General features: G+C 41.4%; 1 protein-coding gene across 2 annotated transcripts in view; it reads right to left on the reverse strand.

Moving 5' to 3' along the window:
• Positions 1-3,865: 3,865 nt before the first annotated feature.
• The window catches only part of piezo1 (piezo-type mechanosensitive ion channel component 1), a 123,747-nt gene continuing 104,645 nt past the window's right edge, over positions 3,866-22,967 (reverse strand). The window contains exons 43-54 of one of the 2 annotated variants that reach the window (XM_047351184.1): positions 22,192-22,344; positions 21,978-22,039; positions 20,371-20,529; positions 19,679-19,826; positions 17,278-17,466; positions 16,196-16,288; positions 15,857-16,029; positions 15,155-15,277; positions 14,954-15,033; positions 12,584-12,773; positions 10,200-10,341; positions 3,866-7,461 (exon numbers count right to left, since the gene is read on the reverse strand). In XM_047351184.1, coding sequence (XP_047207140.1) covers positions 7,339-7,461; positions 10,200-10,341; positions 12,584-12,773; positions 14,954-15,033; positions 15,155-15,277; positions 15,857-16,029; positions 16,196-16,288; positions 17,278-17,466; positions 19,679-19,826; positions 20,371-20,529; positions 21,978-22,039; positions 22,192-22,344 — 1,635 coding nt within the window. In that variant the 3' untranslated portion in view covers positions 3,866-7,338. Of the gene's footprint in view, positions 7,462-10,199; positions 10,342-12,583; positions 12,774-14,953; positions 15,034-15,154; positions 15,278-15,856; positions 16,030-16,191; positions 16,289-17,277; positions 17,467-19,678; positions 19,827-20,370; positions 20,530-21,977; positions 22,040-22,191; positions 22,345-22,967 lie in introns of both variants that reach the window. The other variant, XM_047351185.1, reaches the window with a different exon arrangement.

A 22,967-nucleotide genomic window follows, 5' to 3' on the forward strand; every position in this document is an offset into this window, starting at 1 on the left:
CTGTTGCCTTTAAAAGTCCCATAATTAGTGAAATAAAGGACAGCTGTGTGGAAAGTGTTACATGATATGTCAGCATGAACACCTTTTCTAAAAGGCCCCAGAGGCTGCAACACCATAATCAAAAGGCATCACACCAACAAGACCAAGGAGCTCTCCAAACAAGTCGGGGACAAAGTTGTTGAGAAGTACAAGTCAGGGTGGGGTCACAGGGCCTGAAAATCACTGTGCGATTGCAGGCATTGCGCTTTTATATAATTGGTTCCAGCAGAAATAGTTCTTATAATGTGAGAAATTCAATGTGTAATTCATTGACGTTTGCATCAGAGCCATAAACTAAAACGTCACGTCTGCTACACACTTGCCACGGTCTTCTCTTTTCTCTTAAAGGAACGACCCTATGCTGTCCCAGTCTTTCTAGCAGGATATATCTGTGGAACATAATGGTGAAAAAAACTGCATCATTTGTAAAATGTAGTGCTGTGCCTTTTTCTAGCCAATGCTACAAAACTTTAAATTTGCATCACCACTCAGATGATTTTTTTCATGCAGCAGTAAAAAAAAAAAAACATGAAGATTCAGGAAGAAATGTGAAGCTATTGCTATTGAAGACGCGCAGGGCAGTGAGCAGAGGAAACTAAGGGGCATCTAAAAACAGGCTGTTTTATAGCAGAAAAGAAACTGACCACAGCAAAATTTTGTCATCTGGTAAAGATCATGAAACATATTGAGTGTCTAGCTTTGAGTGTCTAGCTTTGAAAAAGCTCAACACAGAAACATCAATTTGTGGTGGTTACATTAATGAAAATGGACAGTCAGAAATGCACCAAGCTATTGCAAGTACCTATGTGGAAGGTGTTGACAAGGCTGTGGGAAGAAGTAGTCCTGTGTTTTTCTTACTTCTGGATGAGTCAACCAGCATTAGCAACACCAGGCGACTAATTACCTATGACAAGTACATAGAGGAGATCAAAACAAACTGTTCAGAATCTCTGAAATTGTCGATGGAAGAGCACATACTCTTGTTTAGGATGTGAAGCAAGTATTGACAGAAGAATTTGGATGGAAAACAACTGCAGCAGTTTATACTGATGGAGCTGCAATTATGACAGGATGTGGGCAAGGAGTTGTTAAAAAACTCAATGTATATAAATCTAATAGAATGTACAATAATCCAAAGGCAGAGGCATTCTTCAGCCTTTCTCAAGGTAACAAGTTTAAAGGAGAGAACATTTTTCACTGCCGCACTCAAAAACCAGCCTTTGATGAAATGAAGAGCAAGTATGTTGCCTTGATAAAAGAAATGGACAGAAAATTCTTCTCTGACACACTGGATGTTGTATAATGGTTCACTGTGCTGGAGCCAAAAAACGTTGTGGTAAAACAGTGCGAGAATGTTTCTCACTTTGGTGCACTAACATTCCACTGCAATGTTAGTGCAGTGGAAGCACAGTCAGGGTTTGTGTTGCTGGAGTAAATTATGTTTTCCAGTGACTTGTATGCATCATTTTCCTTGCAGCAGTTTGAAGAGGCTGCCATCCGCCATGAACACGGTATTGTTGAGGAGGATAAGGGAAGGTAGTGTGCGGGGGAGTTCTGGATCAGACCAATACCAGTGGTATCATCTGCAAACTTGTGGAGTTTCACAGATGGGTCTGCTGAGGTGCCGTACAGAGAGGAGTGGGGAGATAACATATTTCTGGGGGGCACCGGTGCTAATGGTTCTGGTGGAGGAGAAAATGCTCCCCAGTCTCACCTGCTGCTGCCAGTCAGTCAGGAAGTTGATGATCCTCTGAGAGGTGTAGGCTGGCGTACGTCCATGAGTAGTCGAGGTGCTGCAAGATGAAGTGTCGTCCCAAATTGACTTCATCCTCTGCTGACCTGTTTGGCCAGTAAGAAAACTGCACGGGGTCCAGCAGGGGGTCTGTGATGCCCTTCAGATACAACACCAGGTGTTTAAAGGAGGTCATGACCACAGACATCAGGGGAAAAGGGTTGCAGTCTTTTCACCCTGTGATGGTGCGTTTCTCAGGGATCAGGATGATGGGAGAATGTTTAAATCAGGAAGCAACTTCAGAAACCTGTTGAAGATCTGAGTGAAGATGGGGGCCAATTGGTCAGTACAAGTTTTCAGGTGGAGGGGGAAAATACCATCAGGTCCTGGAGCTTTTTTCCTCTTCTGATACTGAAAGACCATATTTACAGCTTCCTCAGTGACCTATAGTGCAGGTCAGAGGGGAGAGGGTTTTAGACTTGGGGAGAGGTGCAGGTAGTCCTTTTGTGTGGAAGTGAGGTGTCATGATGTGACAGGAGTGGGGAGAGGGAAGGATAAGAAACCAACAGTGATCAAGGGACCACATAACTGAAATTAGAAAATGTTTTACCTAGCAAAAACAACTGTTAGTTTAATGTGAAAAGTTGGACAGCTAAACAAAATTGGTCTCTTTCTGGTTTAATGCATTTCAGTTCTACACTGCCAAATGTTATGCAGATAATTTAAAAAGAATAAATGATTTAAAATCAAAGTATAATAGCTGGTGGCTCAGAATGTGCTGTTCATTATTGCTGTGGCTGAAATTAATTGACCCCACTATGGTAACCCCAGTATGGTACACCACAGAACACAGAGTGAAATAATATGAATTTTCTGTTTTAAAATACAGACCATGGCAAATAAAGTTATTCACCTTAACCTTTTCTCATTTTGAATTCTCCAACCACAAACTTTAATGTATTTTATTGGGATATCATGTGACAGACCAACACAAAATAGCGTGTGATTGGGAGGTGGAAAGAAAATCATAGTTTTTTTTACAGTTGACATCCTGGAAGCGTGGTGTACATCTATTTTCAGCCCGTGAGTTGACAGATAATAGAACCAACTACAGCTTTTAGTCATTTGGGGTAAATATTTTCCTTCTTTTCCATCTGGAGATGGAAGATTTTCTCAGTCTTTGCAAAATAGCTCAACTCAGTCATATTGAATGGAGAACATCTGCAGAAAGCAATGTTTCAAATCTTGCCACATATTCTCAGTTGGATTTAGGTCAGGACTTTGGTGGTTCCTTTCTAACCCATGAATGTGCTTTGATTTAAGTCTTATGCATCCTCTACCAATAGGCAGCATGATGCTACCACCATGTCCTGGTAGGCCTGCAGTTGGTCCATCCTCTCTCCATGTTCAGGTGATGATCAGAGCTCTGTGAGATGTTCAAAGCTTTGGATATTGATGTAGAACCTAACCCTGCTTTAAAAGTCTCCACAACGTTCCGCCTAACATGCCTGCTGTGTTCCTTGGTCTCCATGATGCTGGTTGTTCTCTAATGTTCTGTCAAGAACCTCTGAGGACAGAAACAGAACAGCTGCAGAGGTTGAGTTTGATTACTAATTAGGTGAATTCTGACGCTGTTGTTTGCATGGGATTTTATTTAGGGGTGTCACAGTAACAAGGCCTGAATATATGCACGCCTTACTTTTCTAAAGTTAATAACCATCTTTGATTTGTAAAACATTTTGAATGTTTTACAAATCAAACAATTTAGCATAATGCACTATGTAAAAATGAGTCAAATTTTATTTGACTAATCTGGATTTAAACGCCTAGATGTGGGAACCGGAGCTTTTTGTCTTGTAACATACGATGAGATATGTCGTAAATTGGTGCTATTTAAATCAAGTGAAATATTAAGACACGTCTTGAAATCCTCTGCTGCAAGGTAAGGTTGCATTTGGGATTTTAGTTAACGCTCCTGTTGAACACTTTCATCGGTAACAGAAACCTCAAGGAGTTGGGCTTTGATTTCATTTTTTACTGTTTTATGTGCTCGGTTCTTTAAAGAGTTGATCTCACATAATCTATCAAATAAAGTACATGGCATTGGTCTTTATTGGGTCATCAAATATGCAACGTATCATACAGAAAACTGATACACAAATATTATTTACATTCACAATAAAAAAAGTTTTTCACTGGAAATAAAATAAGAAAATTCAAAATTCAACCCATCAGTCAGCCCTTCCAACAGTTCACTGAATGTTCACTTTCTATTTGTTGCCGTTTGAAGAGACCCTTCTGCGAAAGGGATGCAGTGTTTACAGGTTATCTGATGTTTCATCCCTTCCTGTGTTATTCATGAAGAAACAAGAAAACTGCACTGAGCTGAATCCTTGCTTCAAAGCAAGAGGTCAGCATCGTTTCATCCTCCATCATCTGCCAGCTTTGTTAGTGTGTGTTCATCTGGCTAACCTGGGATAAAAAGGAAACTAAAACCAATAAGTTCCTTCTGTATATACTGGGACATGTACAGTGGGATTACCACATAGAGGATGATTAGTTTTTTCTCCCTAGTTTAACCATCTCTAAACCGTAAAATGAAATAACTCATATGGCTCACTGGATAAAAGGATGATGTGCACTCGACATGTTAGGCCAATCTTGGTGCGACATCATGTCCTTTGGTCGTCCAGACGTTTTTGTATATTGCACCCATGGACATTGTTTAGAAGTCCCATTTGGACATTTTGATGACCAACAGTGTACAGGAGGTCTCTGTTGTGCCTGAGGAATTCCTCTGTACTCTGTATCCACTCGTTGGTCTAATGATGGAGCAACCATCTGCCAACTAGGGTATCAGTTAATTACAGTAGTGTAAACCAAGTGTTTAGGATGCTCCATCTTCACACAGACTACCTTCAAGTGAGAAACAAGCAGTCCCACTGATGTGACTCTGTGAACTGGGATAGGAGCGGATCACTGATAGTACAGGCGTTCAATCTTTGACGTATTGGGAGCCTCCGTTACAAAAGATGAAGTCAGCTGTTTAGATTTAGTTCTGAACGTGCACCACGACCACAGCTTTAAGGTATGCTTCTCTTATCTGTCCTCTCTTCATCTGCACACAGTTAACCCATCTATCACTCAGATGTGACTGGTAGATGTGTTTATACTTTATTAACATTTAATTTTGCTTTGGTGTTATTAAAGAATTATTTTTATTGAATTGCGTTGAAAGAAAAACCTTCATTGGTAATTCTGCTCTCCAGTAACTGCATTTCTGTGGACTGCAGTGCTGCCATAGTGCTGCCAGTCATCTTTGGATTACATTTTTGATGCAAAGAGATTACTTACATTTTATTCACATTTAGAGAAGTGTTTAAGAGTCTAGAAGCATCTTTTTTGAAAATTAGCTTCGAATAAGCCTGAGCCTTTCTTTTGTTTTTAAATAATTATTTATCCAAAGTTCAAGAAGTTTATTGAAGCTGCTTCAGAATGGGTCTTTGGACTCTGGCTGCTTTTTCACTTAAATGTTACCTTTGGCACATTCTCAAACTGACAGTAAACTGTTTTTAGAAAAAAAATGAATTATGAAAAGTGAAGGACAGAACAGAGTCTCAGGCTTGAGATGAAGAGCACCTGAAAGTCCTGTCTTCAAGAAACTGGATCCTTTGGTACTACAGTACGACCACTGAATTATTTCATGGCAACCAAAGCTGGTGAGACTGGCTGGTGACTGTAGATGACTTAAGGACTCACTTGGTTACTGGTGAATGTGGTCGAAACATGGAGCAGGTCTGTTGGCTGGTGACTGTGGTTGACTCACGGAGTCACGTGGTTGGCTGGTGACTGGTCAAATTTTGCTAGGCTAGTGACTATGATTGACTCATAGAATATGTCTGTTGGATGTTTCACCAGAGGAAGTAGGGTAGATGTTTGAAAGAAGGCAGCTAGAAGTTAGGTCTGCCTCTTCACCACCAACACAATCCAGTCTTTCTTCAATTTATGATGGAAATACTTGTGCAAAGACTCAGAACCCTTATGTTTGAAATGAGGCTCTGTTAAAAGTAGTAGATAACTTTCTTGGCGTCTTCATTTAGTATAAAACCAGATCAGTTGGTGCCAGAGGCTGAGGCTGGACGATTCCGAGACGGGCCAGGACCAAAGCAGACTTCTATCATTCCAAAACAACTGAAGTCTCAAAGGCAACACAGCAGGTGGTTCACCACCAATGATCTTCTTTTGTTAAATACATACAGAGAATGGACCATGGAACACAAAGTGTAACTGTGTGAAAGTAAATGAAAGATGGTGTAAACAGCTGAATTATTTGTGTACACTACCTTAGTTTTCTTTTAGGCTGTTAGTCTGACAAAAAATAATTCCTGTTATGTTTTCTGTACATATTTCACACAGGAAGAAGATGCCCTGCCTCTTACCTTCATTTCCCCTGTAAATAATCATCGGTTTCTGTGGGAATAAGATCCAATGTAAACATGTCACGTTAAAGGTGGATAAAGCAGTTCTCACATAAACAGTTCTGACGTTCCGGATTTCTTTTAAGACAATAGAAGTCCGCTTTGGTCCTGGCCCAATTTGAACTAGTTGTAAGCTTCAACCTCTGAAACTAACTAACCTGGATTTATAAATTATTTATTTGTTAAATTAACTTTTCTACTCTCATTGACCACTCAAACCCCACGTTATCTACCTCAGGTAGGATATTATTTGCTTCTAACCTTTCCTCAGAACCTCACTTCCAAATTCCATACTTGCCCTTAAAATGGAGAGCCGGTCTACATTCCCATGTTTAGAGATAAAAAGAGTAATATGTGTCTTGGTTTTGCATGACACCACAGAGTCCTAGGCAGTCTAAAAAGAAAAGCACTGCTCAGAAAAATCGGCTGCAGTCATTAAATGCATCAGTAACAAACAGAGGTGTATAGACAGCTGGGACCAGTACAATGGTGCTGCTTTGTTCTGGGATTTTCATCAAAGCACGTTGCAGACAGCTTACTGAGACCTCATATTTCTATCTTTTAAAAAATGGAAACATTTATTTTTTTAAAACAAAGTGTGTGGTTTTTGTCTTGTTTGCTCTATCTGTAAACAAATCACCATAACAATAAAAACATGTTTTCAAATGACGTCCGACCCAATCTGGGATGAAAAAGGTAAACTTGTGGACCGCAGATGGTTGAACAACTAGGAACAGTCACACTACCTGCTGTGGTTCTTTGGCCTTCAAACAAACAGAAACACAGCACAGTTTAAGCTCTTTTTGCTCTGCAAAGATGCAACAGATATCCAGCTGCTTCCAAAACCAAGGGACTGCAACCTTATTCCCACAGTGTGTGCAAAGTGTAGTTTGATCAGAATGGTCAGGCAGCAGCAACAACACAACAGCACAAAGAGTCCAGCATGAGGACATGTTTCACATTGCACGTCTACTGAGCCACATCTGCTGTAAAGTATCTCTGTGGCTATACGTCCATGAGACGCCCATCATGTGTTGTCCACTGGGCGTCTCTTCACTGGGTTTCAATCAAGTAAACAGACAATCACTGTCAGTCCTGCTCTCTTGTGTGGATGTCCCGAGTCCATTTGATCATAGTTTCTGGAGACCGATAGAGGAAGATCAGTTTGGAGTAAAGCTCCTCTTCAAGCTCCAGTTCTCCTGTTTCACGAACCTTCAAACACAGAGACACTGGTTATTTGGACCAACAAATGTCCCAGGACACTTCCAATAACCATGAAATGAACCATTTGTTTCTCACTGTCTTACATTAAACCAGACAGAACTTTTCATGTTTGAACCCAACCTAACCTAACCTGAATCTGATAGAGAATCTCCAGAGGGAACTAAAGATTAGGATGATGGCAAAGTGGCCTTCCAACATCAAAGACTTGGTGCTCATCACCAAAGATAAATCAACAAAATACCAGAGGAAACACGCAAAAGCCTCCTCAGTTATCAGAAGGAGGGTTTGGTTATCGTCTTCTGCTTATCCAAGATCAGGTTACAGGGACAACAGAACCAACAAACCACAAGGCTTTGGCTTTTGCTTTGGGATTGATTCACACATTTTACCCCAAAACCAGATCTTCCGTGGGAGCCTGCCTCCTTCCTAAATGGTACAATGACTGGACATTACCATGCTGCAGATGAATGATGCACCTTCAGGTATCTGGAAATTAGACCCAAGGATGAGCCAGACTTGTGGTAGTCCACAATTCTCTTCCAGATATTGTGGCTAATTTTTGAATTTTCCCATTTAGTCACACAAAGAGTGTTTGAGTTGTTGCCCTAAAATACATCCATAGGCAAGGAAAGTACTGTACATTGCAGTGGAAAAATAATAAAGGCTAGTAAAGAAAAGTTGGACTACAGACTAAATTAATGATATTTGAGTTATTAGTTTAAATAGAACAGTGACAGGCAAATCTAAGCAAATGGGTTTTCAACCATGATTTAAACTCAGAGTTTCTGGAAGTTTGTTCCAGATTAGTGGAGCATAAGAACTGAATGATGCTTCTCCAAGTTTGGTTCTGATTCTGGGGATGCAGAGTAGACTTAAACCAGAAAACCTGATTCATCTGGAAGGTTGATTCAACAACAACAGATCTTTAATGCATTTTGGTGCTAAGCCATTCACTGACTTATAAACTAATAGAAGTATTTTAAAGTCTATTCTCTGCGTTACAGGGAGCCAGTGTGAGAACTTTAGAAATGGGGTGATGTGCTCTATTTTTTTAGTTTTGGTGAGAACATGGCGTTTTGGACCAGCTGCAGCTGTCTAATCGACATTTTAGGCAGACCTGCAATGATTTTGTTCAAGTAATGAGTTCAACTAAAGATAAATGCATGAATGAGTTTCTCAAGATCCTGCTGGGACATTAGTCCTTTAATTCTGGATATATCCTACAGGTGATCGAAGGCCGACGTAATGATCATCTTATGCGACTCTGAAGGTTCAGGTCAGTGGTTTCTAGCTGTGGTAACTGAAGATTTGTACTGACTCTTGATCGCTCCTCCTCTGGTGCAAAAATAATTGCTTCAGTTTTGTTTTTACTCAGCTGAAGAAAATTATGGCAAACCCACACATTGATTTGTTCTATGTAACACTTACAATAGGTTCATAGTCACCTGGTGACATTGTAATGTATAGTTGTGTGTTATCTGCATAGTTATGGCAACCTATCATGTTGTTTATTATAAACTGAGCTAGGGGGTGCATGTCAATATTGATTAGGAGGGGCCCCAAGACGACACCTTGGGGAACCCGCGTTGTGATATTTGTCAACTCTGAAGTAAAGTTATCTATTAACACAAAATGTCCCTGCCCTTCAAGTAAGACATTTGAGACAGCAGAAGGAGGAGCTTAGTTGATTTATAATTTATTCTACGTTTTTGTAGTTTATTTGGTAGAAATGTGTCATTTTGTCCAAATTTGTTTTAGTTGGACACAACATTGATACTGGACTTGATTTTTGATGTACAGACTACCTTTGAAATCTGAATTTTCTCATTAAAGAAGCTAGCAAATTCATTGCAGGACCTGGTAGTGTAAATTTTAGAATGGAAGTTATCTACCAGGTTATTTACTGAGTTAGAGGACAAAGTGAAAGTGGAAGAGTAACTTAGTTAAAGGTTTTAGTTGCACTGTCCTTAATAAAGCCTTTTCTTTTATATCTTTTTGGCTAATTTTGTCAAAGGAAATTATACTTGTAAAGAAAAGTGGCCATAATGGTCGACATCAATAACAACGACCATGGAAAAGTTTAGACCTTTACTGATGATCAAGTCCAAACTATGTCGCCATCTTGTTGAGTCAAACCAAAATGTTTAACTAATTACTTTGCTTCTCTGTCTTAGGGGTTGTCAACATGGATGTTGAAATCTCTCACAATGAATAAACAGTCGTAGTCAACACATATCACAGATAGAAGGTCATTGAAATCATTGTAAAAGTTTGTTTTGGGTTTTGGAGGCCTGTAAGCGTTCATAACCATATCTTGAGCAGGGGCCTCGACCTGGACAGCCAGGTAGAGGGCCCTCATCTAATCAACAAAAAGCGTTCGACCGAGCGTAGGAGCATAAAAACTTACCTGGGCCTACGTTTAACTCAAACATTGTAAATAACCAGAACTATTAAAATCAGCCATGACATCATCATATGGGTTATCCCAACTGGTTAAATGCATAGTGATCTTAGAGTATGTAAATCTCTGAATTTGAAGAATAAAAAAATATCTCTCTTCATTCAGACATTTAGCAAATAGAGATATTTTTGGTAATCCAAACTGACCTATAACAGGAAACGTTTATTCTGATTTAATGTCAGACAGTGAGAAAAATGGATCTGTGTCTTTTTAAGCACAGGATTTAAACTTTTGATGTCAACTGTATGTGTTGATTCACACTAACCAGGAAGATGTCAGTGCAGAGCTTCAGGATGCGGTCCACACAGGGCAGCTCCTCAAACATGATGGAGTGGGAAATCTCACTGAAAAAACCACGCACAAACTTCCCAATGACCAGGACCACGGACACATATAGACCCATAATCCTGGGAGGATGAGGAGGATGAGAAGGACAAGGTGGAGAAGGAGGACAAGGGGAGATGAAGAAGACAAGAAGGAGGGTGAGTGGAGGGGGGTAAGGAGGATGATGAATTATTTCCTTTTTTTCCAGAAATTATTAAAATGAATAAATGTTTTCCTCCAAATGGGTTTGTTCTGTTTAGATAACAGAACCTCAGTGGCAGGTCTCAGGTGTGAATTAAGAAACTTAACCACCACAGAAAGTCACTCTCCTTTAAAATGATTTCCTTGCTCAACTGTTGCTTCATGTTGACACACCTCAGTTCCATCGGAAGAAAACTAACCCAAGAGCCTGATGCTGCCAACACCCTGTTTCACTGTGGGTTTGGGGCTATTTTGGGGTTCTGTGTTGTTTTCTACTAATAAAACTGTGACCATTGGTTCAAGAGGGGCCTTGGCACCTCCAACCCCCACCCTGAAGTTCCCCCCCACCAGCCCCCTACCCACGCCGAGGACGGCTCTTTCCATCCAGGAGAGGGACGTCAACAAACTCTTCAGGAGACAGAACCCCCGGAAAGCTGCCGGTCCGGATTCTGTCTCACCAGCCAGCCTGAAGCACTGCGCTGATCAGCTGTCTCCAGTCTTCACAGACATTTTTAACACCTCACTGGAGACATGTCATGTGCCAGCCTGCTTCAAGTCTTCCACCATCGTCCCTGTTCCCAAGAAGCCAAGGACCACAGGGCTTAATGACTTCAGACCCGTCACCCTGACCTCTGTGGTGATGAAGTCCTTTGAGCGCCTTGTGCTCTCACACCTAAAAGACATCACCGACCCCCTCCTGGACCCCCTGCAGTTTGCCTACAGAGCCAACAGGTCTGTAGATGATGCAGTCAACCTAGCCCTTCACTTCATCCTCCGGCACCTGGACTCCACAGGAACCTATGCCAGGATCCTATTTGTGGATTTCAGCTCTGCCTTCAACACCATCGTCCCAGTTCTGCTCCAGGAGAAGCTCTCCCAGCTGAGTGTGCCCGACTCCACCTGCAGGTGGATCACTGACTTCCTGTCTGACAGGAAGCAGTGCGTGAGGCTGGGGAAGCACGTCTCTGACTCCCTGACCATCAGCACCGGTTCCCCCCAAGGCTGTGTTCTCTCTCCTCTGCTCTTCTCCCTGTACACCAACAGCTGCACCTCCAGTCACCAGTCTGTCAAGCCAAGAGAGTAGAGATGGTTGTGGACTTCAGGCAGAACCCAGCCCCACCTGCCCCCATCACCCTCTGTGACTCCACAATTGACACTGTGGAATCTTTCCGCTTCCTGGGAACCATCATCTCCCAGGATCTCAAGTGAGAGACAAACATCAGCTTCCTCATCAAGAAAGCCCAGCAGAGGATGTTCTTCCTGTGGCAGCTGAAGAAATTCAACCTGCCAAAGACTATGATGGTGCATTTCTACACAGCCATCATTGAGTCCATCTTCACCTCCTCCATCACCATCTGGTACGCCGCTGCTACAGCCAAGGATAAGGGCAGGCTGCACCGTGTCTGCGGTCTGCTGAGAAGGTGATTGGCTGCAGTCTACTGTCGCTCCAGGAACTGTACACCTCCAGGACCCTGAAGCGGGCAGGGAAGATTCTGGCTGATCCCTCCCACCCCGGTCACAGACTCTTTGAGACTCTCCCCTCTGGCAGGAGGCTGCAGTCCATCCGGACCAAAACCTCACGCCACAAGAACAGTTTTTTCCCATCTGCCACCAGCCTGGTTAACAAAGCCCGGAAACCACCCTGACACTCTCCCTTTCCCCCACACCCCCCCTTTTTTGCTGACAGGTCACCTGTAACCTGTAACAGCTTGGACTCCTGCTTTACTTGCACTGCCATACTTGCACAATGATCACCTGCACTGTTGTATTGCTCTTGCATCTTATACTGCTCTATATTTACTCTCACTCACTTAAAACTGTACTGTATTGCACCGACTACGCCAAAACAAATTCCTTGTATGTCCTTGTATGTCCAAAAGGTTATTTTAAATTAACACTGTTATAATTATATTATGTTATAATTTACACTGTTACAAGCTGTACGTTGACTACTTTACATCACTGTTGTCCCAATCAAAGATTTAATAGAATATTTACAAATATGTGAGGGGTGTACTCACTTTTTTTGATACTGTACATCTAACAAACTTGGCATTTTAACAGGAGTGTGAATTGGAGACTGTAACAACACCATGTTTGTGTAACTGATGATGTGTCTTTTACCCATATCCAGCCAGGAATCCCAGGCTTGGTGGGCTGACCTTGTCGTTGAATATGACCATGGGTAACACACTACATGCTGCTGGATCACAGTTTGCAATTGCAATGTCCCACCACTCCTGGTTCCCAGAGCTGTTCGGAGACCTGTCACTCATCAGGGACAGAGTGATATTCTGGTAATCGCCTTCATCATCTGCAAGACCACCAGAATAAGAAATATAAAGTGCCTTGCAAAAGTATTCACCCCATTTAGCTTTTTTACATTTGTGAAGGAAGGAAAATGATAAATGACTTTCAAAAGGTTTTACAAATAAAAACCTGAAAGCTTAACAGGCATTTGTTTTTAGAGTCAACACTGTGTGGAACCAACTTCTGCTGCATCTGTGGACATCTGTTTTCAAGTCTTCACACAGATTCTCAATGAAATGTAGGTCTGGACTTTGACTGGACCACTCTAACACATGAATATGCCTTGATCAGAACCATTCATTTGTAGATCTGGTTGTAGCTTTTGGGTTGTTGTTTTGCTGAAAGGTGAACCTTGACCCCAGTCTTTTGCAGCCTCTAACTGGTCTATTCCATAAAAGAGGTTCCGGTTCTTAACCAGAGCTGGTTCTAGAGCCAGTTAACTGGTTCTATTAAATAACCAGTTTTGCTTTTCTAACAAAAGAGAGCCAAGTCAGAGCCATGTAATTATAAGCATCTCAGTTCATATCCATCCCCATAAACACACATACTTTTATTCTGCATTTTTGTGAAGGATCATAGAGCTTGGAGACAATTTAACCACATAAATACTTTTTTTCTTTTTTTTTCAGAATTGTTTTTGGCACTAGAGGCCTTTATTTTTGATAGTAGGCAGACTGGAAGGAGGGGCAAAGAGAGGGGGAGACATTTGGCAAAGGTTGCCAGGTCTGGGACTTGAACCCGGGAAGGCCGCTTCGAGGACTATAGCCTCTATATGTGATCACACGCTAACCCCTACACTACCAGCACCGCGCCCATAAATACTATTTTTTATCCCAGTATCCCTGCAAACAGAAGCTCTGATATGACCGCTATAGTTTATTAACAGTTTTAAACAACCAGCAGTCCTTGTAAAGGCTTCACCGTCCTGATCAGCTGATCTCTCATCAGGAGTTAAAACAGCTTTTAGGGCAACGTTTTTTCAACACCACCTGCAGATGGTAGAACATCGACAGGACTGAGTCTGGTCATCAGCTGTAAGCGGAGCATTGACCTTCCTAACCTCAGTGACGGTGATTTCATCATAAACTGCAGGAAGATCAGAGACACTCAGCTTCTGTTAATCTGACTCTAATCCAATATTTTATTCTCGCTGCTGTGTTTTTACTGGTTTTGTATTTTTAAGTGTGATCGATCAAAAACAAAAGTGAACTCCAGAGCTTTAAACATGGCTCTCACAATGTTTTCATTGGCTGCTGTTCCCCGAGAGCCTGCGTTTTTTTAATCTGGTGCAGTAGTGAACTGGTACTGGCATAGCTCTTTGTGGTGGCATAGTCCTCTCTTCCAGGATTGTTCTGTATTTAGCTCCATCCAACTTCCCATCAACTCTGACCAGCTTCATTGTCTCTGCTGAAGAAAGGCATCCCCACAGCAAGATGCTGCCACCATTGTATTTCGCCATGGCAACGGTGTGTTCTTAGTGCTGTGCAGTGTTAGTGTTTCACGTCGGTCAAAATTTCAATTGTGGTCTCACTAAAGCACCTTCCTACACGTTTGCGGTGTCTTTCACATGCCAAACAGGACTTCTTATGGATTTTCTTCAACAGTGACTTTCTTCTTACTACTCTTCCAAAAAGGCTAGGTTTGAGGAGTACATGGCTTAAATTTAACTGGAGGAGCTGTGAATCTCTATAGATCTAAGTTACCATGATCCCCTTGACTGCTTCTTTGATTAATGTTCTCCTTGCCCAGCCTGTCAGTTTAGGTAGACGTCCATGTCTTGGTAAGGTTGCAGTTGGTCTATCCTCTCTCCATGCTCAGATGATGAACAGAGCGCTGTGAGATATTTAAAGCTTGAGATATTGTTTTAGAACCTAACCCTGCTTTAAACCTCTACACAATTTTCTCCCTGACCTGTCTGCTGTGTTCCTTGGTCTTCATGGTGCTGGTTGTTCTCTACTGTCTTCTAGAGAACCTCTGAGGTATTTGGAGGCTCAGATTAAATCACACACAGCTGAACTCTGTCTACTGACTAGGGCAGTTGGTTGCACTAGATTTTTTAATGCCTCGTATTTAGAATTGATTAGAAAAAACCTTTGAAAACCATATATCATTTACTTTCCATGTGCTATTTGTTTATTTGCAGTTAGAACTTGAAAGAAAGTGAAGAACTGATTGAATTCTGACCTTTATATAGCTGACTGACTGGTTTGGCCTCAGCTCCATTGGGGGCACGCATGTAGCTGGGAAACATATTAGGAACAAGCCTGGGGGAAAAATGAAAGATCTGTAAGGACTGAATCTTTTAGTATAAATTAAGGTATTACAATGTTACGAACTGAATCTCTATTTCTGTACATCACAAACTGTTTACATGAGTAAACTTACACAGGTTCAGTCCGATTGCCAATCAATAAAGATGCCAGCTCTGCTCTGACCGGGTTTCCAGGTTCCAGGTCTATCGAATGTTTTCCAAAGGTTTGTTCAACTGTTCCACCTTTACCCAGATCCCTGTCAGGGAAACACACATTCTCAGAGACCGTCCAGTATGTACACACGGGTCTGTGTGTACTGATGTTGTTGCTCAGAAACATCAGTAAGACAGTAAACAAAAAAAACAAAAACAAAAAAAAAACCACACATCAAACATGTGCAGAATGTAACAACAACACTGTCAGTCAGTCAGTCATTTTCTACCGCTTATTCCATAGTGGGTCGCGGGGGAGCTGGTGCCTATCTCCAGCAGTCTATGGGTGAGAGGCAGGGTACACCCTGGACAGGTCGCCAGTCCATCGCAGGGCAACACACAACCATGCACACACTCATTCATACACCTAAGGGCAATTTAGAATGACCAATTAACCTAACTAGCATGTCTTTGGACTGTGGGAGGAAGCCGGAGTACCCGGTGAGAACCCACGCATGCACGGGGAGAACATGCAAACTCCATGCAGAAAGACCCCTGGCTGGGAATCAAACCCAGGACCTTCTTGATGCAAGGCAACAGTGCTACCAACTGCGCCACCGTGCAGCCCACAACAACACTGTATTACCTGCTAAACAAATGGAATAATGCCGTATCAGTTTTACCTCTGGAACGTCCAGGCCAGACGGAGGGTCAGATCAACAGGACTTCCAAGAAGCTCTTTAATGACCTCCTGCCTGCTGGGGGGGCTTATCCTCCACACTGATCCTGAGCTACCCTCAATCATGGCTGTCACAATGTCTTCATAACTGTACAGAGTGATGAACTGCATGGCTACCTAATTGCAAGAACACACAAAACTCAATGTTACACATTTGACAGACCTGGGGGCATTTTTAGTACTCACTGAGTATATGGCAGAGTGATGGTAACATTGATTTTAATACAATATTTGGATATTTCTGGGAGTCTAAACATGGTGGTTGAGAGAGGTCAGTACATACTGCATTGTCTCCAAATGTTTGGGTGAGTTCGTCATACTCAGCAGCTGTAAAGGCTTTGATTGACTGCTGCTGCACACTCATGGTGAACAGAGGCTGGAACACACAGGCAACAAAATGGTGCAATATGGTTAATGTAGAAATTCCTATATTGCCGTTGTATACAGTTATGGTCAGACGTTTACATACACTCATCATGGGCTTGGAGGTAATTTATTCTGAGTGTGTTAATGATTAATTCAAATCATTCAGTCATTCAGAGGTTTAGTAATTATACAGCATACAACAGGAATGTTTTTTAAAAACATCCTTTTTGAGCATGACTTTGGATGTGTAGTGGATTTATTTTTTCTTTGGTAATATGGTTGAGAGCAAGGCTTTTAGAGGGCTATTCCTGAAGCAGTCTGCCCAAGGACAGTTACAGCGTTGCCTGCCACTTTGGAGTCATCTGACTTGATGAAGCGCTATACGAGTGCAGATCATTTACCAATAATCAAAAGCATTTATAAATTCATTGGAAAGAATTTTTAGAAAAGAATGCAGAACCTTGATTTGACCTCTCTGCTTACAGTCTTTATTCACTACACCAGTTACATTCAGTACTACCACTGCACCACTAACTTGCACAAAATAACATCATTTCATCATATTCTTAACTGTTTTGATATTTATTTCGAGCAAATACCAATTCCAACCACACAGACTTGCAAAGAGTTTTCAGTTACAATGGTAAAACCTAGTCAATAAGCCCAATTGGATCTTTACACATGAAAATAAAATTTGTCAATTATGCCTATAATAAATCTAAACTACTCACCAGAAATGCACATTTGTAAGACTATGATATCCAACATCCTGTTTACAAATACACATTTTCTTGTCATGTCATTTTCTAAAGTTTTTACTTTTAATGTTTTATAAATGACATATTTTGCAATATAAACATACAGTGAAGGTTTGCTTTGTTTCAACTTAAAAGATTACAGTGCACAGTGTGTTTGCTGTGTCTCCTTTTAATATAGCACATCACTTATGCTATAGAACATAATGACTTTGTTTCAATTCATATAAAAGTGTAAAGTTACCTCGTAACCACCCAGTTTGAAAGTCACTGTGACATCAATAGGGTGGTTAACCACGCCCACCACTGATCTGACCAATGAAATGAAGAGAAGGGGAAACCAGATGATGCAGATTAAGAAGAAAATGATAAGTCCACCCATGCCATATTTCACAATCTTCTTCTTCTTCTGCCCCTTAGGTTGAGGGTATTTCTGGAAAACAAGACAAAGATAATATAAATATAATGCATCTTTATGACCAGTTCCCCAGGTGGAAACTTTTGAACAGTAGAGTGACAGACAAGCAGCGAAGAACTGGTGGACAAGTAGGGTCTCTGTTATTTGCTGCACCTTTAGGACATATTTTCCTATTAAAAAGTCCCATAAACGGATGCTGCTGATTATCTTTCCGGATACAGCCCAGATCTCTGAGACAAAAAGGCCAATGATGATGAGCATGATGTGATGGGTGCAACGAGGCTGCTTCCAGAAAGTGCACAATCTTATGGAGCTGTTCTGCAACACATCAGCTGTCCATGCTGAGATCTTTCTAAAGGTTCGTTCCATTTGTACTTGGAAGTCTAAATTTCCAAAAATAACAGTGTTATTTTCATCATTATTGTTGTAACAGTGGCCATGTATGAGCAATGAAGAATTTGAGCGTCAGATTCTGTGGATAAGACTTACCTTCCCTGCAACTCCATCATTACCTCTAACAGAAAAACCTCTACCACATTATTTATCATTTCCAATCTCAGACAAGAACCACTTACCTCTGCTCCTCAGTGCCGATGTGGACCTTCCACCATAACCCTCCCGCTGCACAATAGTTTTAATAAACCTTTCAAAGTTTTCTTAAAGGGACTCCATCCAGGGCAATAATCCAGCACCAACACCTCCACCTCTGTGGATAAGACTTACATTCCCTGGAACTCCAATACTGCCTCCAACAGTAAGAACCTCTATCCATTATACAACAATATTCATAATTTCCAATATCAGACAGTAACCACACACAAACCTCCTCCTCACTGTCAATTTAGACCTTCCACCATAAACCCGGAAGAACCCCGTGTGTGTCTGTGATGGTTGTCAACTGTAGAGTCTAACACTTAACAAAAATGAAAACAACTCTGCGGCACAATTACTGGCAGCCCTCTCTCCACAGGGCATTGTTCTTGGTCAACACGATTCCATTCTACAGTCACACGTCCATCAACAGACTACAGTTGCTCAAACTCTGGATCATCTCACCAGTCAATTTCTAGATGTAAATACCACACTCCAAGTTTTCAACCCTAACCAACATCTGTCTGCTCACTCAACCAGGTCCAGGTCATCACTCCCTCCCGTTTGTGGGACACTGCACCATTCTCTGGGTAGCTTGGCAAGTGTCGGAGCCTTTTACCACCATGCACACGTTTTCAGCCACTCCCCTCACTTTTTTCCAGATGTCTCCAGCAATATCTCCAGTGTTATCAAACTTCTCCAAGACAAAGCTCTCAGGTGGGCAGGAGCCATAATCAATGAACACACTATTCACCTTTTCACTTATCAGCTCCTAGAACGTTCCCCCCCCAAAAAATCTGTGAGGAATTAGCTGAAAAACTATGGGAATCTTAAACAAGGAAATAGCTCTGTTGCTGAGCTGGCAATAGAGTTCCAAAAATCAGCAGCAGAGTTTGGGTGGATCTTCCCAGAATTTAAAAGGACTTTTCAGAAATCCCTCAGTGACAAGTTACTTGATGCACAAGCCTGCACAGATGAGCCATGGACCTTAAGACAACCTGATAAACCTTCTCTGTCTCATAGATAATCACGTCATAGAACAGTCACGAGAAAAACAAAACTCACCCATGAGGTTCCAGGACAACCAATCCAGAGCCTATTAAGATGAATATGCCGCTTTTGATCTTTTCCCACAGCAATCATCTGAACCCATGCAAAATGGTCGAACCTGCTTAACTCCACAAGAGAGACAGCATTCACATGACCACTGGAGACTTGAAATTTCTTCTCGCCAAGTTCGACCAATGTCCAGGCTGCCATTGTTTGGGTAGGATTTCTAACCTGGTGCTCTGATTTGTTCCTGGTTCCTGCAGTGGAACTGATGGAGGCAGAAAAACAGCCCCAGAAAGCTACCTGTGTCCCTGGAATACGTTCCTTCCGGAAGGTCTACGGAGGTCTTTGTGTAAATGTATTTTCCGAATTTTGAAAAAGATGGCTTTCAGTCATTTACCATTACACATTTATATTTACAATCATGTTTGAACAGAAAGTAAGGTCATCATTTCTTTGTCTTTTCACTCAAATTTAGCTTAAGTGTGACACTCTTTCAGTTGTTTTTGTGAACCATTTCTTAGAAAAACCACAACCAATTGGAATATCTGGTGAGTTCAAGTTATTGCACTCATATACTTCATACCTTTTCTGTTTCCCGGCTGCATTTTATGATAAAGATGTTGGCATAAATGTCCTCAACACACATCCAGTCTGACAAGGAAAGAGTGGTGTCGGTCCAAACCCAGTCCATCACCGCACGCAGCTCCACCAGGAATGGCACAAGGCGAAACCTAAAGACACACACACACACACACACACACACACACACACACACACACACACACACACACACACACACACACACACACAACCAATCCAGGCCGGTCATTTATCCCCTTGGTCCTGCAGCAGTCCAACACTCCTCACATACCAGTCCTTCTCAAAATATTAGCATATTGTGATAAAGTTCATTATTTTCCATAATGTCATGATGAAAATTTAACATTCATATATTTTAGATTCGTGAGATAGGAATTTTGGGTTTTCATGAGCTGTATGCCAAAATCATCCATATTAAGACAATAAAAGACCTGAAATATTTCAGTTAGTGTGCAATGAATCTAAAACATATGAATGTTAAATTTTCATCATGACATTATGGAAAATAATGAACTTTATCACAATATGCTAATATTTTGAGAAGGACCTGTATATGATCTTTAAAGTAGTTCTTGGATCTGAGGAGAATTATTTAGTGTTTTTCACGGAAAAGCAACATAAACCCAGAACATCATGTGTAGAGGATAGACAACTATAGTTGCTTTGTTTCCATACCCTTGGAAGAGAAACAGGTTGAGGTGATTGAATTTCTTGGTGAGGAAGTTGCCGAGGATACGAGTGGGGTAACCACAGCGAATCTGATACGCCGAAAGGCCAAAGTAAATACACTTGACAAAGTACCAGAGCTGGGCCACAAAGTTCTGACTGAACATCCTAAAAAAAAGGGAGAAACAGAAAATATATTAAGCATATTTATTTTGAAATGCAGATCATCCATTCATGGGGGGTAAGGGATTTTTTGCTACCTCAGAGATTTCACAGTTTTTGGTCAATGGTTCTGGTAGTTTTGCTAACTTTTTGTGGTGAGAGTTCACACTGGATATTAGGTAATGTGCAGAGATTAGGTGCATTGAATTCATTATAGAGAGCTTAATCAGGCTGAAGAGTTTGCTTTAAAAGAAAAAACATCTTCAGAGTATCATTGCCCTGGTTACTTCATGTCAGTATAGTCAAATCATCAGCACAGCTGAAGCGGTGAAGTAGTTCTGCTGAAATCACTCTTTCAATATACTAATCACACTGGTTGGTGTAAAAGAGGGATAGATGAGCTTGAAATTACTTTCTGCTTTGGTTACCTTCATAGAACAGCCCTTAGCCATCATCACACAGGCAGACTGGAGTTCTTCAAGGACAACATTGCACAAAGCTTTTTTTCCTTATCTAATTGTTTGATTGTTAAAAAATCACTTGTACAGTTCTTCCCAAGAACACCACCATGAAGAAAGAAGATCAAAACGAGCTCCAACAGCAACTTTTTTAAACAATCCAGCTGCAGTTTGGTGATAATCTCTGGATTTTCCAGCATAATGGAGAATATGTTCTTGTAACAAGGCAAGAATGATAGAGTTTCTCACAGATCAGAACACTGACATTTTGACTCAGGTCAGTAAACTCCCCAGATCAGTTCTCAAAATGTAGGTGGAGAAACAGAAGCCAACAAATTGGGATCAACTCAAAGAAGATAAGAATGGGTCACAATCAGCCAGGATTGATCCAGAGCTTCATATTTAGCAGGTCAGAGAGAGCTACAGAGTTTAGGAGGAAGAAGGTTCAACACTGGAATTACGGAGTCTTTACGTGAATTAGATGTGTTTGGTAATAGGTTGGAATTGCCCTTCCGTTTATCAGAGAAACATGCAACAGTATCTAAAAATGCCACAAAACACTGCTAATCCTGCCGTGTCACTATGATGTCAGTATGACTGGATCTTAGGCACCAAGAATGTGTTTAAAACGTTAACTAGAACCTCAGAGGTGAAGCAGGAATCATTGATGTTTTTTGTTTTTTTAAAAGATATGTTTTCAGCACTAGTGGCCTTTATTTTTGTATTTTTCCTTTGACAGTAGGCAGACAGGAAAGAGGGGTAGAGAGAGGGGGAGACTCTCGGCAAATGTCGCCGGGTCTGGGACTCGAACCCGGGACAGCCGCTTCGAGGACTATAGCCTCAGCACATGGTCACGTGCTTTCGCCCCTACACCATCAGCGCCACGCCCTCATTGATGTTTTTTGGTTCCCGTTTTAGTTTTATGTTTGTACACATTGCACATCATTTACATGAAACAGATTATGAATGGCATAAAGTCATTTCATCTGACATCACCTTTCAGTGACAGCAGGAAGGATGAAGAACATCCACAGGTGAATTCCCACAACAAGGACCACCTAAAAGAAAATAATGACACCGGGTAAACAGAGGAGATGCCAGGAAGTAAAGGGTTCAGATTTTAGAGCAGCGCAGCTTTACGAAATGCTCTTCAACTGACTAGCAACTCAACATATAACCATCCAGGTAGCTTGGAATGTATGAAATTAACCTGAAAGATGAGTTTTCCCAAAACCGCCTTGCGCAGGTAAAGAGCTCTGTCAATGATCATGGTGCTGAACTGGATGAGCAACATCACCAGGAAGGCCTCGGGTACCTGGTCCTCTGACAGAGTGGAGGCTATGTCAGCTGCAGCGCTGTGCTTCTGAAGATGAGAAAGGATGACTTCTAGTTCACAGGAAACACCTCATGATTTATACTTTTAATGATTCAGATGTGAGAAGCAGGATAACCAGTCTGTGGTAATGAAATTAACTGCAGTAGTTTGATTTTAAATCCTCAGCAGATGTGCTGTATTTATGTTTTCATTTAAATTGCAACATGTATTCAAATAATTCTAAATGTTTTTCTTCAAGGGTACACATATCCTGAAGCTTTGGATTAGCATGGAAAATGATTCGACAGCTTTACTGGGATCTATAAACACCTTCTCTCTATTAGAAGGGAAACATACTGAGCCACACGTTTGGAAGCTTGTTGCTTTAGCCCAAGGTATTATGTCTGTTTTAGTCATTTTCAGTCCATCCCCTGTTCCTGGCCATGAAGGCAAACTGTACAGTCTTTGCTTCAACAGTAAGCTTACAGGCAGTGTAGAGTAAAATAAGAAGGTCATGATTAAACACCTGAAGCAGGTTAACTGTCCTTACAAACAGGAAAAATCCAGCAGGACAAAAGAGATTCATCATTCGTCAGCAGATCATCTACTGAATGACAACATTTTAGCTCCCAGCTTTGGGAATCACCCCATCTTCAGACTGTCAAACTGTT

The sequence above is a fragment of the Girardinichthys multiradiatus genome, chromosome 22, assembly GCF_021462225.1.
Source record: "Girardinichthys multiradiatus isolate DD_20200921_A chromosome 22, DD_fGirMul_XY1, whole genome shotgun sequence".
NCBI lineage: Eukaryota > Metazoa > Chordata > Actinopteri > Cyprinodontiformes > Goodeidae > Girardinichthys > Girardinichthys multiradiatus.